The sequence below is a fragment of the Triplophysa dalaica genome, chromosome 19 (assembly GCF_015846415.1).
Source record: "Triplophysa dalaica isolate WHDGS20190420 chromosome 19, ASM1584641v1, whole genome shotgun sequence".
NCBI classification, from domain to species: Eukaryota; Metazoa; Chordata; class Actinopteri; order Cypriniformes; family Nemacheilidae; genus Triplophysa; species Triplophysa dalaica.
This window is the reverse complement of record NC_079560.1, coordinates 694,621-714,110: the sequence shown is the minus strand read 5'-3', so window position 1 is coordinate 714,110 and position 19,490 is coordinate 694,621. Positions and strand designations below refer to the sequence as shown.

The window sequence follows — 19,490 nt, the reverse complement described above, 5'->3', positions numbered from 1 at the left end:
TTTTCATGCATGTATGTGTTTCTGCATGTGTGTGGATATCTGACTGTGTGTGTGTGTGTGTATGTTCGCGCGGCGGAAGGAAATCAGCACAGGTGCAGCAGACAGGGGTCACTCTGGGGGGCCGAGGAGGTCAGATGTGTGTGTGTGTTTTGTTACTGCTCTTGTTTCTCTACATCTGCTTCTGATCAGCTGCAGTTCTCACTCGGGTGTGTTTGTGCTGCACACTGAACCTCAAGTGTGGTTCAGATGAGATGTTACTTCACTGAATCATTTCAGAACTCATCTCACCTGATGATGGGTTACAACATCAAACATGCAGAAAATCCTGAAAGATGTGTGTGTATGTTTACAGTGTGGATGTGTGTGTGTTTGCATGATGTGTGTGTGTTTGTGTGTGTGTGCGTGTGTGTGGATGTTTACAGTGTGGATGTGTGTGTGTGTGTGTGTGTGTGTGTGTGCGTATGTGTGTATGTTTACAGTGTGTGTATGTGTGTAAGTGTTTGCGTGCATGTGTATGTTTACTGTGTGTGTGTGTGTTAGCAGACAGGTGCTTTATTGCAACGGAAACCCACTCAAGAAACTCACACCATGATCTCATTCATCTGTGTGTGTGTGTGTGTGTGTGTGTGTGTGTGTGCGTGCGTGCAAGCGTGCCTGTGTGTGTGTGTGGCCATGTGTGTGCGTGTGTAAGGTGTTTCATGGGAAATTAAAGTATTCCAGCTGTGTTGGTCTCTCTGTCTTAATGTCCACCCTTGAAGATCTGATGAGCGAGTGACTCTCCTGTTTTTGATCAGAAGTTGCTCTTTTATACTTCATGAGACTTTATAAAGGAAGAAGTTTGAAGAAATGTTTCTCTGACTCTTCATTCCACACTTGAGTATCTGAGCAGAGTTGAAAACATTGTGAAGATCTCAACATGACGTGTGAGATTACTGCCTTCTCCTCATGAGAAACATCTGAGAATCAGGAGGTTACAGTTTGCTCTCCTCATTCCTGTCTATCTGAAAACATTGAGATTGAAGAGATGTGTGTGTGTGTGTGTGTGTTTCTCAGCTCAGTAGTGGGACTGTTGTGTAGTGATATCACGTGAAAGTGTGCAGCTGTTCAGCTCATTTTCACACTCATAACAGTGTTGAGACACAGCTGAGGCTCCTGGGAAAGTCATGTCTTATGTTCACTATATTCTGGTCTCCTCTTCCTTCCACTTCCCTTCAGCTTTCAAATAAATATCTAAACGAACAAAACAGATTCACTTTAGAATGAAAGTCATATTAGATAAATCTCATTGATCTCATTAAAGAAAGTTTATAAAGTTATACTGAACAAGACCTCACTCAGTGTTGTTGATTTCCCAGAAATATGTTCAGTGTCTTGTGTTAAATATGGAAAGACTCGATCACTCTTTCATGTGTGTGTTTGTGTGTTTCAGGTGTACGCCCCTTCAGCCAGCACTGCAGATTATAACCGTGATTCACCCGGTTACCCGTCGTCAAAAGCACCAGGCAGCAGCTTCCCCACGTCTTTCTTTATGCCAGGTCAACTACACACACATCTGTGTTACACACGCAACATGAACATACACACACACTCATAATACACACAATAACACACACACATCTGTGTTACACACGCAACATAAACATACATACACACAAATAATACACACAATAACACACACACATCTGTGTTACACACGCAACATAAACATACACACACACTCATAATACACACAATAACACACACACATCTGTGTTACACACGCAACATAAACATACATACACACAAATAATACACACAATAACACACACACATCTGTGTTACACACGCAACATAAACATACACACACACACACACTCATAATACACACAATAACGCACACACATCTGTGTTACACACGCAACATAAACATACATACACACACACACACACACTCATAATACACACATCTGTGTTACACACATACATAAACACACATACAGGCATATGTGGTTTATGAGGTCAATTGACTTTTTGGTGGTTTACAGGGACATACCTTTCCCTCCATCCAATCAAGGTAAAAAACATGTCAAAATTTTTTATTTGATCTACAGAAGACTAACACCATTTCAAAAACAATCATTTACTTTCAGAACATACTTATATTATGTATGTGACATTTCACAGGTTTATGGGAACGTGTCAAATTGTGGTTTACAGGGACAACAGGGTTTATGAGGTCTCTATTAAAGCAATAAGCACCAAGAAAGCAGTGTGTTACAGTGCATTTAAAAACAGCTAAGGGGGTTGTTAGGTTAATCTCTAAGTTGAAAAATTCACTCTATACACACTCCTTCAAGGAACTTATTGGTAATATAAAATTGTTAGTTCATATGTTTAGCAAGGCTTCATTAAATACAATCCGGCTCCATTCCACCAAAGAAACTCCCAGCGTTTTGCTGCTTGCATACAGCATGTTCCTAATTAAAAATTAACTTATGTCTCAACTGCTTCATTCCATGTGAATATGCAAGTACTTTGACTATGTAATACAGTCATCACTTATAAATTGTGTTTTTTACAACAGCTTCCTACGTGACTCAATCAAAATCAAGGACCAGAACTGACTGGTTTTTTAAACATACCAAAAATATTACTGTGCAAGTCTGGGACACATTAGTCTCCAACAAGCTTAAATAACTTGGGGACCTAAGAAAGCTACCTGCAAAGCTGTAGTACTGCGAGACATTTTAAGCACATGTTTGGATGCTTTTAAAAACAATGCTATATATCACAGTTATTTATCAATTAAATAAATCAAATCCAATCAAATCAATATTTAATGAGTTAACCATTTTGTGTTTGAAGCTATATTTGTCCTAACATTGCCAGAATTCTTCAGGACTTGGCCCCTTTCAGTTTTACCCCTTTTCTTCATGTAATAAGACATATGACTCCCTGTACATGGAAACATCTCACTGGATTATTTTCAAGTAATGGCAAAAGGAATGTTGAGAAATGTACACTGATATTTCCGAGTGACACAATAGAAAATATGTAAACAACTGGATTAAAAACACTAAATTGATTTTGTACAACTGACTTCTTGCTTGACCACTTACTGGATAACATGGACAACAGGGTTTATGAGGTCTCTACATACAACACACAATACTAGCCATTAACTGGTTTACAGGGACACCAGGGTTTATGAGGTCTCTTCATACACAAAACACAGAACTAGCCACTAACTGGTTTACAGGGACACCAGGGTTTATGAGGTCTCTACATACACAAAACACAGAACTAGCCACTAACTGGTTTACAGGGACGTCAGGGTTTATGAGGTCTCTACATACACAAAACACAGAACTAGCCACTAACTGGTTTACAGGGACACCAGGGTTTATGAGGTCTCTACACACACAATACACAGAACTAGCCACTAACTGGTTTACAGGGACGTCAGGGTTTATGAGGTCTCTACACACACAATACACAGAACTGACCACTCGCTGGTTTACAGGGACATCAGGGTTTATGAGGTCTCTACATACAACACACAAAACTAGCCACTAACTGGTTTACAGGGACACCAGGGTTTATGAGGTCTCTTCATACACAAAACACAGAACTAGCCACTAACTGGTTTACAGGGACACCAGGGTTTATGAGGTCTCTACATACACAAAACACAGAACTAGCCACTAACTGGTTTACAGGGACGTCAGGGTTTATGAGGTCTCTACATACACAAAACACAGAACTAGCCACTAACTGGTTTACAGGGACACCAGGGTTTATGAGGTCTCTACATACACAAAACACAGAACTAGCCGCTAACTGGTTTACAGGGACATCAGGGTTTATAAGGTCTCTACATACAACCAAATGTATAAAATGTAGACCTTTTTACATACATAAGTGTTTTAAGATACATTAGTACATGGAGTGGTTGATTTTGGAAAGGTGCTAAATTAAGTTTGCTAGCAGTTCAATTATAATCCCACCTTCTATGCGGTAAACCGTCTAAAGCCATGCCTCCTTCAAAAACATGAACACACACAGACTCTAATTGCCATCCATCAAAAAAGTCCAAAGTCCATTAAATTCTTATCGAAGGATGTACATACCTGTCCAAAAGAAAGAGATCAGAGCCGTGTTCCGGAGCCCTCTCAATCCTGTAAAAACTTTACAGATTTTAATTCTAGATTTTCCTCTTTCATGATCCAGATCTTTTTGCACTGCTTTTTTAAAAACTGACATTTGTTTAGTACATTTACTTGTCGGTTCGCAAGGGAAGTTTGGTTGTTACAGCTTGTCCATCATTCTCCCTTCATTGAGACAGCTGACGTCAGCAAGCTGATCACGTATGTTGTCTATGTGAACAGGATGCGACGAGTGATGCAAAATAAGCAGGATGAAAATGTACACATGACCAGTGGGTGAACATTATTTGGTCCTACGACTTTGACCGCTATACATCTTGATAGATATGATATAGATATGATAGAGATTTTCAACCAGCACAACAACAACAAAATTCTGGACAGGATCACCTATGCTGCCTTTAATAGCGAAGAACATTTTCTATATAATTAGCAATGATAGAATGTTTAGGAGTAGTCAGAATATAACTGGTACTCTGTGTTAAAGGACTCATCAGACGAGCACTTTCAACAAGTTGGTATGATCTATTAGGGTCTTCAACAACATCCATTTTGCTTAAAAACACTCAATGGCTGTGTAAACAAAACCATTCTTGCCTTGTCAAAGACAGCTTTGCTCATAGCAGCCCATTTTGGTGCATGTCTCTTTAAATCATAGTGAGTTACAGCGAACCCCACATTCTTCTGTCCGGCATGTCAACACAACACGTGTAGTACTGCCATGGCAATGATTTGGCTAAATGATATTTCGTGAATTCATCTGCGGTTAGTTTCGTCTTAAACGTCTCAAATAATTAGTCCAGAGACAAAAAAAATCTGTCACAGCAAACAGCGCATCCTAATGTACTGACGTTGTGCGTTTACGCTTACCTAAAATCCAAAGAATGTGCACCTGCAGATCTCACGTGGATTTTAAGAGCTTGTCATTTACAAGTAATAAGGTTACAGACAACGTGAGAGCATTACTAGTTTACTGTGACATATTTTTCAGCCCAAGCACAAATGATTTGAGAAGTTTAAAATTAAACTAACCTGCAGTGTTCGCCCCTGTTCATTAGCAAAACAAACAGCTTGCCGCAGCTAAACACAGACACACATAATGTATTAACATTCATACAGCTAAACTCCAAGTGTCCATCTGCACTTATATACAGTATATTTAACACTGGCTTTAAATGTTCTATTTAACCCATGACTGACTTAGATCCCTTCGCTATCATATGCATATGCTACTGTTATCCTCCAATATATACAGAACATTTAAGTAAATTCAGACTGTTAATAAATATTACTTTCAGCGGCAATTTTGTCTCAGTTCAGTCGTTAAAATGCATGTAGAGCAACAATGCAACTTATTTGCAACCATGACAATCATAAAATGCTCTATAAATAAAATAAAATTGAATATTTGATCAATTAAGTCTTTTGGAAGATGTAGATTAACAGGTTAAGGAAACATTCCATCATCAAATTAGTAGTAATTTATTATAATGTTGCAAGTGTTGAATCTTCAACAACATATTGTCAAATATTGTACATTGACAGGTACAAAACATTGCCTTTCAGGGACAGGAATGAAAAACATAACCCAACTTCATGAAACACCACAAATGTTAAAGTTAAAAAAACATCAACAGAGGTCTATAGTCCCTCAGATTAAACATATAAACTAAAATGATCAACACTACCAGCAGGAGAATAAAACATGTTTTCTTAAAATTTCTATTTTGAAACTAATAAATACATACATTTTTATCAAAAAAATTACAAGTTAAAAGAGTAGAACTAAAATGTGTCAAACAGATTATTAGCCCCTTGGACTACGAACATTAAAATTTCGACTTAATTTTCCACGTGTTTAAAATTTCGCCCTCGGTTCCATACAAAATCACGTATATTTGGACGGACCGGTTTTGAAGGACCGGATGCTCGCACCTTTTGCAGACCTCACACTCCCTCATTGTTGCCAAGTGAGCTTTGCTGATGTGCATTTTGAAGTGTCTCATCACAGCGTTCACCTCAGGTTTCGTCCATGGTCTCCTTTTGGGCATCCGCCTTCCTCTGCTAGAGACTAGTAACAAACAAGATGATTAACTGCTAGCATTGCTGACTACAAACAGATCATATCTTTATTGATACGGTTTAAAAATCTTAGAAATAAAATGATCAGGTGTGCACGGTGTACACCATGATTATATAACATATGTGCTATAAAAAAAACTTGAAACTACAGTTGAATTGCAATGTGAGTCACTTTGGATAAAAGTGTCTGCCAAATGCATAAATGTAAACAAGGTTCAAAGCAGGGAATAATACAGGATCAGGATTTTTGCAGCAGATACGAGTAACGATTTTCTGTCATCATGATCGGCCAATACTTACACAGACTCCGATGGTTTAAGCTTTATATAACTGATATAAGATTTCTGCTCACTGTTTGCAGAATAAGTTGTAATTTGATAAATATTTTGATATAATCATATAAGGGCAATTAAAAGTTAAATTCCCCTTTTAAAAACATCCCTTTTTAAATATTGAAGTTCTTATTTTGGCCACATACTTGAATATAGTATAGTACCACTTGATAAAGCATTCCAGGGCACAGCTTTATGGCTGACTAACTGCCCTGATGAAGTAAGGTCTGCTACTTGAGGACTGGATTTTGGTGGCCTAACAAACAAATGAGCAAAGTGTCATCAGATAAGGCTGCTAAATCAACTGCCATAAACCCCTTACATGGCAGGATGGAAGACCTCAGTCTCTTCAAACCCCCTCTAATCTAGCCTTATATTCAGGCCAGGGTGTTGTCAGTCTATGGCGCTCAATATTGAGAGCATATGCATTCGATTTTTATGTAAATGTGGGGGCAGACACCAGTGTTCTGACTGGCAACCTGGAAGCGCAACTGTGTTTACAAGCAGACAAAAGCTGTATTTATGCAAGTGCTTCATGAACGTGCACCATAGACTGACAAAACAGAGGAGAATATATTGATTAAATTTAGTATTGTGTTTTGTTTTTCACTCAAAGTATTCTCATTACTTCAGAAAAATTCAGTTGAGCCTGAGTGGATGGACTAATTTAACAATGTCTTTAGTACTTTGCTGGACCTTGACAACAACTATAATCATTATGTCTATGAGGAGGCTAGGAAATCTATTTGATGTCACCTGCGAGGTCTTTAGACACGTTGAACGTCATGATAAAAGTCTTTGTTCAATGTTTCTTTCTGTCATGAGCCGGGTTTGATTTTCTTTCACATCATTTCTCTCTTCATTATTGATACTAAGCTCATCTGTTCGCTAGGGCTGTCAGCAATCTTGCGCTACACATCTTGCAGTTTAATTGTAAACTTAATTGTGTATAATTGTGAAGTATACTTTACTTGTATGAAGTAATATTTTGTGCTGTTATCACAAAAATACATTTGTTGCGTTGCAAACATTTTATCATACCATCGTTTTCAGAGATTTGTCTGTCAGCTTTTAGTCCTTCTGATGTGTTTGGACATGGCCTGCTTTCCAAAAGCCCTGTTGACATAGATATGGAAATAATTATTTTACAATGTATTGCTTGCATATTATGCACTTTTATTCATAAACTATAGGGTAGGACAGTAATTGTAAGTTAAATTGCAACTACACTCCTAGATATATATATAGGTTGACCATCTGAGCCATTACTTCGGACGCGTCCTTGCCAGGATTCGAATGCGTCTTCCGGTAGTGGAATTGTCCATCACATACGTCATCGTGGTTTATTATTTCAGGTTTTATTTTATAAAGGCAGCTGTTTTATTTCAAGGTAAGAATGATTACAATGAACTACAATGATAACACGTCTTAAGTTATGTTAAAACCAGGTATCTCACTAGGTGAGTATAGCAAGTTTAGAGTCTATAATCTTAGATGAGATCAGATGCTGACAGAGTGTTTGGTGACTTTATACGGGTGCTGATGGGTGAGAAGATGAGTGACAGATGATTAAAACTAATGAGTGTTAGCTGGAGGAGGTGTGATAAGAGAGACTGATGTCTCCGTCACAGTGCCACGCCCACAGCCTGTTCCTAGGGGCAGTGCGTTCACAGTTCTTATAGACGCGTAGCCTTTATTGATAAATCCCACATGTTCATAAAGCCCATGGTCTATGTTCACGGTCATTTTCATTCGGAATACCTCCCATAATCAATATATGGTGATGAAACCTAGGTTTGTTTGGGAGGAGTTATGTGAGGGGTATGATGACGGAGCTGTAGATCTTGATGAAGTGGCGATAAAAGTTGACGAAGCCCATGAAGCGTAGAAGATCTATGAATGGAGTGGATGTTTGCCAGTTGGGTACAGCTGCCACCTTCCCACCTTGTCCATGGAAATGTCATTTTGGAGATGTTTTAACAGAGTTTGGAGGATTTTTCTGCCTTGAGGTAGAGGTGGTGCTATCAAAGACGTTCAAGGACCTCTGCAACATGGTGCTGGTGATCGTCAGGGTTCAAAGAATAAATCATCTATAAACACAAGTACAGTTGAGTGCAAAAAGCCTCTACCGCTTGCATTAAGCACAGTTGCATAAACCAGTCCATAAGGCATTATAATGTATGCATCATGACCGGTAAGGGTCAAAAAAGCTAATTTCCACTCGTCACCTTTTCTTATCCACACCAGATTGTAGGTGCTGCAGAAGTCAAACTTGGTAAAGATGCACACACCTCTCAACTGTTCGACTCCTGCCAGGATGAGGGGAAGAGGATAGCAAAACGTTGCTGTTATCTTGTTGACTGCTCAATAATCTATACAGGGTCTTAAACCCTATCCTTCTTGGCCACGAAGAAGAAGCAGGTTGAGGCAGCATGTGACAGAGAGGGACAGATGAATCCCTGAGGCCTTCGGCAAATCACTCCTCCGAGGTTTTCTTAATAGGGATGGAGAGAGCATAAATTTATCCATGGGACACCGGCAAACCCTCCTTGAGGTCTATCGTACAAGGTACCTGGGTGGCCCAAGCAGGATAGATGAAATAGGCTTTAAGATTTAGTATAGAAATAGGTTTTAAGATGGGCACTTCTATCGACTTGAAGTACAATTTGACACAAAAAGGTTGAGTTGGTGTGGATCCTTTTAGGTGTGGATCATGACGATAGATGGAAGTAATACTTTGTAAATGGTTATATGATGTATAAGACTCAACTTGATATGACTAGATTGTGAACGCAGGGCTGGTGAATCCAGGAGTGAAGAGGGTAACTGGCATAGACAAACACATTCAGAGGAAGTAGGAAGACAAGCAAACTGAAGACTTTCAACGAGAGATAATTCAGGTAGATTTAGATTAGATTAGATTCAACTTTATTGTCATTACACATATACAAGTACAGTGTAACGAAATGTAGTAAGTCACTAGGTGAGTATACCTGGTTTAGAGTATGTATTCGTAGACAAGATCAGACACGGTTCCCTTTCTGTCAGTCTCGATGTTGTGTGGAGACTGATGTTAAGAATTTGGAGTGTAGCATAAGGTGTCGGTGGCTGTGTTAGTCTCCAGGGAAGAAAAGATAAAGGGAAGAGAGGATTCGACAGCAGAAGAGAAGGTGCTCGTAGAGAAAGAGAAAAGATTACATCTGAAAGAAACTGGTTGTTGCTGTGATGCATGTGGGAAGGTGTATGTTGATGGAGATGAAAGAAAAGTGGTCAGAGAAGTGCAAAGTTTGATGTTTTCTATTGCAATTTTATCGACAATTACATGACATTTATGCAAAGAGTCAGTTTTTGCAGTGTTGGCCCTTCTTTTTCAGGACCTCTGCAATTCGACTGGGCATGCTCTCAATCAACTTCTGGGCCAAATCCTGACTGATAGCAGCCCATTCTTTCATAATAACTTCTTGGAGTTTGTCAGAATTAGTGGGGTTTTTTTGTCCACCTGCCTCTTGAGGATTGACCACAAGTTCTTAATGGGATTAAGATCTGGGGAGTTTCCAGGCCATGGACCCAAAATTTCAACATACTGGTCCCCGAGCCGCTTAGTTATCACTTTTGCCTTATGGCACGGTGCTCCATCGTGCTGGAAAAATGCATTGTTCTTTACCAAACTGTTGTTGGATGGTTCGAAGAAGTTGCTGTTGGAGGGTGTTTTGGTACCATTCTTTATTCATGGATGTGTTTTTGGGCAGAATTGTGAGAGAGCCCACTGCCTTGGATGAGAAGCAACCCCACACATGAATGGTGTTAGGATGCTTTACTGTTGGCATGACACAGGACTGATGGTAGCGCTCACCTTTTCTTCTCCGGACAAGCCTTTTTCCAGATGCCCCAAACAATCGGAAAGGGGCTTCATCTGAGAATATGACTTTGCCCCAGTCCTCAGCAGTCCATTCACTATACTTTCTGCAGAAGATCAATCTCTCCCCGATGTTTTATTTGGAGAGAAGTGGCTGCTTTGCTGCCCTTTTTTGCACCAGGCCATCTTCCAAAAGTCTTCGCCTCACTGTGCGTGCAGATGCGCTCACACCAGCCTGCTGCCATTCCTGAGCAAGCTCTGCACTGGTGGCACTCCGATCCCACAGCTGAATCCTCTTTAGGAGACGATCCTGGCGCTTGCTGGACTTTCTTGGACGCCCTGAAGCCTTCTTTACAAGAATTGAACCTCTTTCCTTGAAGTTCTTGATGAACCTATAAATTGTTGATTTAGGTGCAATCTTAGTAGCCACAATATCCTTGCCTGTGAAGCCATTTTTATGCAACGCAATGATGGCTGCACGCGTTTCTTTGCAGGTCACCATGGTTAACAATGGAAGAACAATGATTACAAGCATCACCCTCCTTTTAACATGTCAAGTCTGCCATTCTAACCCAATCAGCCTGACATAATGATCTCCAGCCTTGTGCTTGTCAACATTCTCACCTGAGTTAACAAGATGATTACTGAAATGATCTCAGCAGGTCCTTTAATGTCAGCAATGAAATGCAGTGGAAAGGTTTTTTGGGATTAAGTTAATTTTCATGGCAAAGAAGGACTATGCAATTCATCTGATCACTCTTCATAACATTCTGGAGTATATGCAAATTGCTATTATAGAAACTTAAGCAGCCACTTGTGTGTATGTATATAAAAATGTGTATAAAGTCCTATGAAAAATGGACTTCTGCTAACGGTTCAGGTTCTTTTCATAAAAAAAATCGGTTTTGGATGGGAACCTGTTCTAGTTTTCAGGCCATTCAGAACATCTACTAGCCAAAACTAAAAAATTGTTGCAAGTCACAAGACATAATTCTCCATGAATTATCTTATAAACATGTACTTGGTTATAATTTCCAAATATAGCTTTCAATTTGAATGTTTTATGGAAAATATTATGAACATTAGCAGGTGCCAGTTTATAAAGTGCACATTTCCTACATTGACCTCCGTTTAAAAAAGCATATTTTGTTCTGACATGCGTCAATGGGCTATTGATATTGTACCCTAGAGTGTAGAGAATGGGTTGAAAAGTGCCTTCTCTTCTACAAGAGCTTTGGTGGAGCATTAACCTGTCACAGAAAAGCGGTTTTGCACCACGCCATACCACGTATTGCACAGAAATAAATATATTCATTGAATCACAAGATAATTTTATACCAACCTTTACATTTCAGCCCCCACCACTTCAGTGGGGAAAACGGTCCAGAGCAAACAGAACATTTTTCAAGCGAATTCATCTCCTCTTTGACAAGTTGATGTGCTTTGCAAACTAAAGAAATAAATGCAAATAAAACGATTTTGAACAGAATCAACACTGAACTGAGCTAAGACTATTAGACTTTACAGGGCCGTTGAATGCTTGAATATGAATGGTAGATGGGTCAGTTGATTTTTACCTCTGGCTGTCTCTCTCCTTCTCACTCCAACGTTCTTCTCTTTTCTCTTTCTTCCTCTTTCTTTTAATCAAACATTGTAATTAAAGAGAAATAATTAGATTGTGTTAATAAGTGGTAGGTACACTTACATTAGTTTTATTGGTGTAACACATATAGAACTAGGATAGCATTAACATTTTTGAGTGAACTATTCCTTCAACTATTTGAAGTACTGGCCAATTGAAGGTGAAAGCTTTTGGTGTTCTTTGGCAGATTCATGTATCTGATTAAAAACTAAATAAATTAGGAGAATAGAAAATATGAAAATAAATGAGTCTAAATATGCAAACTATAATTTACTGTGAAAATACTAAATTTCTTACATTAAAAAATTGTCCTACCATCATCACCGCTGCCTGGTCTTGTGGATTCCTGCTGGGATCCAACGGTTATGTCCTGAGTACAAGAAAAAACGTGAACAAACCGATGATTATTATTTTGTGTCTTTCTTTCAGTTACATTTTAATGCATATTTTTGCTCCAAAGTAAAATAAAATGTAATAAAACAAAACAACTAATCAACAACTAATGACAATTAATCAGCCAGTAATAAAATAGACAAAAATCATCATGAACAATTGTAAATGTAATGAACCAAATCACTCTTCTGAAATCAAATTATGAGAAAACACACAAGTGTTGTAAAGCAACAGTCTACTGCTTAGTAACATACAAAGACATTTTGTGTCCTCATAAACCAAATCATGTCCTCATAACCCATGAGAAAACACAAACAAGTGTTATAAAGCAAAAGTCTACTGCTAAGTACTATTTAGTAGCAATAAGAGAACAATTTAAATAAGAGCAATTTAGTTTGACGCTCATTCGGTTAAAAAAATGACAAAACTATAAACAAACCTCTGTAGGAGACCTGATGTCACATGCAGTCATGGCTGGACCGACAGGCTCATGAAGGTGCTGAAAGACAAAAAAAGAGAAAGAAGGAATAATAAGACATTCAGCTGTGTGCTCAAAGCCTTAATAACTCTTCTGAAACCAAATTATGGGAAAATATACAGAGGTGTTATAAAGCAAAAACCTACTGCTAAGTCAAATACAAAGACATTTTGTGTCCTCATAAACCAAATCATGTCCTCATAACCCATGAGAAAACACACACAAGTGTTATAAAGCAATAACCTAGTGCTAAGTCCCATTTAGTAGCAATAAGAAAACTCAATTTAGTTTGACGCTCATTCGGTTAAAAAATGACAAAGCTATAAACAAACCTTTGTAGGAGATGTGATGTCACATGCCCTCATGGCTGGACCGACAGGCTCATGAAGGTGCTGAAAGAAAAAAAAAGAGAAAGAAGAAATAATGAGACATTCAGCTGTGTAGTCAAAGCCTTAATAACTCTTCTGAAACCAAATTATGAGAAAACAAACACAAGTGTTTAAAAGCAAAAGTCTACTGCTAAGTAACATTCACAGGCATTTGTGTCTTCATGAACCAAATCATATCCTCATAAATTATGAGAAAACACACACAAGTGTTATAAAGCAATAGTCTACTGCTAAGTCCCATTTACTAGCAATAAGATAACTCAATTAAGTTTGATGCTCATTTGGTGCAAAAAATGACAAAACTATAAACAAACCTTTGTAGGAGATGTGATGTCACATGCCCTCATGGCTGGAGCGACAGGCTCATTAAGGTGCTGAAAGACAAACAAAGAGAATGAAGTAATAATGAGACATTCAGCTGTGTAGTCAAAGCCTTAATAACTCTTCTGAAACCAAATTATGGGAAAATATACACAGGTGTTATAAAGCAAAAACCTACTGCTAAGTCAAATACAAAGACATTTTGTGTCCTCATAAACCAAATCATGTCCTCATAACCCATGAGAAAACACACACAAGTGTTATAAAGCAATAGTCTACTGCCAACGCACATGTTAAGTAATTTTGTGTCCTCATGAACCAAATCAAATCCTCATAAATTATGGGAAAACACACAACTGTGAAAAAGCAATAGTCTACTGCGAAGTCACATACAAAGACATTTTGTGTTCTCATTAAGTAAATTGTGTCCTCTTAACCCATGAGAATACACACACAAGTGTTATAAAGCAAAAGTCTACTGCTAAGTACTATTTAGTAGCAATAAGAGAACAATTTAAATAAGAGCAATTTAGTTTGACGCTCATTCGGTTAAAAAATGACAAAACTATAAACAAACCTCTGTAGGAGACATGATGTCACATGCCGTCATGGCTGGACCGACAGGCTCATGAAGGTGCTGAAAGACAAACAAAGAGAAAGAAGAAATAATGAGACGTTCAGCTGTATAGTCAAAGCCTTAATAACTCTTCTGAAACCAAATTATGGGAAAATATACACAGGTGTTATAAATCAAAAACCTACTGCTAAGTCAAATACAAAGACATTTTGTGTCCTCATAAACCAAATCATGTCCTCTTAACCCATGAGAAAACACACACAAGTGTTATAAAGCAATAGTCTACTGCTAAGTCCCATTTACTAGCAATAAGATAACTCAATTAAGTTTGATGCTCATTTGGTGCAAAAAATGACAAAACTATAAACAAACCTTTGTAGGAGATGTGATGTCACATGCCCTCATGGCTGGAGCGACAGGCTCATGAAGGTGCTGAAAGACAAACAAAGAGAATGAAGTAATGATGAGACATTCAGCTGTGTAGTCAAAGCCTTAATAACTCTTCTGAAACCAAATTATGGGAAAATATACACAGGTGTTATAAATCAAAAACCTACTGCTAAGTCAAATACAAAGACATTTTGTGTCCTCATAAACCAAATCATGTCCTCATAACCCATGAGAAAACACACACATGTTAAAAAGCAATAGTCTACTGCCAAGTCACATTTAAAGACATTTTGTGTCCTCATAAACTAAATTGTGTCCTCTTAACCCATCAGAAAACACACACAAGTGTTATAAAGCAAAAGTCTACTGCTAAGTCCCATTTAGTAGCAATAAGAGAACTCAATTTAGTTTGACGCTCATTCGGTTAAAAAAAATGACAAAACTATAAACAAACCTCTGTAGGAGACCTGATGTCACATGCTGTCATGGTTGGAGCAACGGGCTCATGAAGGTGCTGAGAGACAGAAGCAAAGCTGAAGTAATAAGATTATATTAGTAAATTACTTTATTTAAATTAAAATATACTCTACCTTGTAATGTTCCTGTCCATGGCGAGAACGCCATGGCAAGTTATGTCCTCCATAATCGTATAATATTTCTTCACCTGCATCGATGTCCTTGATTGCAAACAAACATAGATGTGGCTTTCCATCAACATCTAGAATTTTCCTCATTTTTGCATTTGGCTTCTCATCATCGTTAACAAGTCGACCGAGTGAGCCATTATCATAAGAGGCATCAATGCTATAGGGAAAAAACATTGACAACCGAGTGTTAAATTGGTTTCAGAGTAAAGAAATACGTTTAAAAAAATGCATCATGATGCAGAAGTGTTAACATACAGTAAAATTCAGGCTACTTACCAGTAGTTATGCCCTAGGTGGTTAAAAAAGTATGCATATTCATTTAATATGTCTTCAAAATCCCCTTTCTCAATTAAAGTTCCTCTGTATTCAAGAATGAAGGAACCTTTTACAATAAGGGTATTTGCAAATACTCCCCGACCTGAATGACAAAAAACAACAGTCAACAGTTAAACATTTTTATTAAAAATATATATTTATTAAAGTTTTTTTTTATTTAAAAAAAAAATCTGAAATTATGTTTTAATAATAAATATTTTTATTAACTTATTTATTATTAATTCAAGTAATTTTTATGGTGTGAAATTGAGAATCTCTCTGTTTGATTGTTGTTCAAGTATATTCATTCTTATTATTATAGGGCAATAGCACATGTGCCACGATGATTAGACTACGTATAGTCTGTCAGTTCAAATCAGATTTTTGTGCATAATCAGTTTCTAGCTACATTCACATGTGGTTTAAAATCCTTTTCAAATTGCATTTCTGGAAATCAGTTTCAGTCCGAAAAAGATAGATTGAGTTTGAGTTTCTTTTGGCTAACGTTACGTTCTTGCTCCACGTGAAACAACACATTTAAACGTAAACATGTCAGATGTCAATGCATATATTGTTGTCGGTCTGCTGGATTACTGAAAAGAGCCCCGTATTCCAGCCTCATACGCTTCAGCAGCAGTTTCATTAGACATAGTAATCCAGCGCATCGGCTACACGTCATGATTTTGTTAGAAAAATGTACATTGTTCAACTCTATACAATGTTTTTCTGACTGATCACCATTCTACGAGAGCGACAAAGCAGTGTGCTGTGGAATCCTTCTCACGGTACTGCGATGTCATACACCGGTCGGTTTGCACAGCCGTGCATAAAGTTTAACTCTACCTTGTCAATATAATGCCATTGTCATAGAAACCAAATCAGATACTGCAAAAAAACGAGTCACTGGATCTGAACAATTGCTGTACACAGTTTGGACAATCAATCATTTAAATTAGATTCCAATCTTCTATGCCCAAAAATCTGATTTGCGGTGACAGTCTGAACTAAGCTTAAGTTCTACAGAAGAGTGCAAACTAACTATAAATGGGTTTGATTTCATTTGCTAACATGAAAAAACTATAATTGTACAATATTCCATAACAATTGTTAATAAATGCTTGTTGTTTCTAATTGTAATTTCATGTATACCTTGAAGTAGCATTTGACCCTGACAGTTAGTGTAACTACATTAAATCCCTGGTGAATGGTCAGGAATATGGACTGAAAAAAAATCTTTAAAAAATATAGTAGAATTTAACTAATCAAGATAAGGTTTACAAAAAAACACTCACCTTTGGCGGGATTAATGTATCGCTCTGATATTATGTTTTTGTCTTTCCCCATTTTCACATGGTGTATGGCATCTTTGAGAGGATTTAATCCTCTGCCACGTCTCATCATTCGACTCACTACAAAATACAATGCAAAGTCAATCTTTATAAACAGTATTATATTAATAACATGCTTAAGTTGTTTGTTGTTTGAAATACACTCCCTTTTAAACTCGTAGTTATTGAATGTTGAACTATTTTATCATTACAATTACATAAACCGCTCTACGAAATGTCCTACGTTATAAATCCCATATCAACCAGTTTAATTATAGATGAATAGACACGAAATAGCTTTTCATTATATCACATAAGCGATATATAATTACATAAATCACATTAAACATTTTTCACTCTTGAACTGACCAACGTGTGTGAATCAAGGTCGCTATGGGAGCGAGCAGCATCACGTGTTACAGAACGCATTAACCAGCAGTAACCAGCTAAACCTTCAAGCCGTCCCGTTACGATTATTTTAAATCACGCGACCAAGAGACATTTTGTGGACTTTATGCTTATTCTCTACAGTGTTTTATATTTGAACTTCGATAAATAATTAAATAAAAGTATATCGTATGAGTGTTTAGACGATCTGACATATTAGCAGTTTGCTCCGCACAAGGGGACGACACCACTTTTCCTTACATTTCTGAATAATTACCTTCATCTTTCTTAATAATTACATTCGATATCAACTTACTTTTCTACATCACATTTATGTAACATTAGAAGTTGATTCTAGAAGCTGCGGCATCTGAAGCTGCAGCTTCTCATAGGGCATCAATACAGTTTTATATTACATTAAAACAAATCACATTAAATAAATATTTGACATCTGAAATTAACATCGACAAATGGCGCCAGTTGTACATAACTAACTCGAAATACCAACAAGGACAGGAGAAGGTCGATTTAAGTCGATTAAAATAAGAATAAAAATATGACGACACTCTTTTACATCCATTAAGGGGATAAGCCACGAATTTCTAACATGTAAAAATATAAAGATATTAAGGACTTACTTCTCTTCGAAGACTCCGTTGTTCACTCCGGTGCGGCGACTCTTCATTTGGGCAGCCAACGCGCGAACTGCGTAGCTGGTAACTTCCGCCAAACGCTTATGGCGCGAATGTGTGTGTAATTTGGCGCCAGGTGTATAACTTTGCAATACCAAATCCCTCCTACAGGGGCACTGTTTTAAGTTTACGCAGACACATCATGGTTTAAAAGACCATATTTATAAAGCTACTAAAAAGGGTAGGTAGTGTAATAGAAGTAAAATAGTAACACTAATCAATAAACTACTGCATTTAGTAATCATAAACACATTAATAACAATTTTATTAATTATTTGTTAATAATTATGACAATTTAAATTTCCAGAATTAAGAGACCACTAAAAATGGCCTCATAAACCGATTGGTCTCATAATGCTGGTATGTAAACCTGAAAATTGGTTTCATAAACCACATATGCCAACACATACACACACACACTCATAATACACACAATAACACACACACATCTGTGTTACACACGCAACATAAACATACATACACACAAATAATACACACAATAACACACACACATCTGTGTTACACACGCAACATAAACATACACACACACTCATAATACACACAATAACACACACACATCTGTGTTACACACGCAACATAAACATACATACACACACATAATACACACAATAACACACACACATCTGTGTTACACACGCAACATAAACATACACACACACTCATAATACACACAATAACACACACACATCTGTGTTACACACGCAACATAAACATACACACACACACACACACACACTCATAATACACACAATAACACACACACATCTGTGTTACACACATACATAAACATACACACACACACTCATAATACACACAATAACACACACACATCTGTATTACACACGCAACATAAACATACACACACACTCATAATACACACAATAACACACACACATCTGTATTACACACGCAACATAAACATACACACACACACACACTCATAATACACACAATAACACACACACATCTGTGTTACACACGCAACATAAACATACACACACACACTCATAATACACACAATAACACACACATCTGTGTTACACACATACATAAACATACACACACACACACACTCATAATACACACAATAACGCACACACATCTGTGTTACACACGCAACATAAACATACACACACACACTCATAATACACACAATAACACACACACATCTGTGTTACACACGCAACATAAACATACATACACACACATAATACACACAATAACACACACACATCTGTGTTACACACGCAACATAAACATACACACACACACACACTCATAATACACACAATAACGCACACACATCTGTGTTACACACGCAACATAAACATACACACACACACTCATAATACACACAATAACACACACACATCTGTGTTACACACGCAACATAAACATACATACACACACATAATACACACAATAACACACACACATCTGTGTTACACACGCAACATAAACATACACACACACTCATAATACACACAATAACACA

General features: G+C 37.5%; 2 protein-coding genes across 17 annotated transcripts in view; one reads left to right on the top strand and one right to left on the bottom strand.

Moving 5' to 3' along the window:
- Positions 1 to 19,490, top strand: part of LOC130407577 (transcription factor 4-like) — a 130,825-nt gene that overhangs the window by 85,487 nt on the left and 25,848 nt on the right. For all 16 annotated transcript variants that reach the window (XM_056730602.1, XM_056730601.1, XM_056730603.1 and 13 more), the window contains one exon: positions 1,430 to 1,535. In XM_056730602.1, coding sequence (XP_056586580.1) covers positions 1,430 to 1,535 — 106 coding nt within the window. The remainder of the gene's footprint in view (positions 1 to 1,429; positions 1,536 to 19,490) is intronic.
- On the bottom strand, positions 5,612 to 18,372 carry LOC130407579 (uncharacterized). Its single transcript, XM_056730616.1, has 11 exons — positions 17,921 to 18,372; positions 16,860 to 16,976; positions 15,529 to 15,670; positions 15,196 to 15,409; positions 15,060 to 15,119; positions 12,890 to 12,949; positions 12,373 to 12,427; positions 11,993 to 12,052; positions 11,758 to 11,865; positions 7,601 to 7,675; positions 5,612 to 6,216 (listed from the first exon to the last, which is right to left on the bottom strand). Coding segments are annotated over exons 1-11 (1,134 nt in total). The 5' UTR covers positions 17,922 to 18,372; the 3' UTR covers positions 5,612 to 5,974.

Bases quoted from the DNA above. Each gene is read 5' to 3' on its own strand.
- LOC130407579 (XM_056730616.1), bottom strand. The intron at 12,428-12,889 runs GTTTGTTTATAG...TCTTGTACTCAG, and splicing joins ACATCAGGTCTCCTACAGAG to GACATAACCGTTGGATCCCA. The intron at 11,866-11,992 runs GTAAAAATCAAC...TTATTTCTTTAG, and splicing joins AAGGAGAGAGACAGCCAGAG to TTTGCAAAGCACATCAACTT.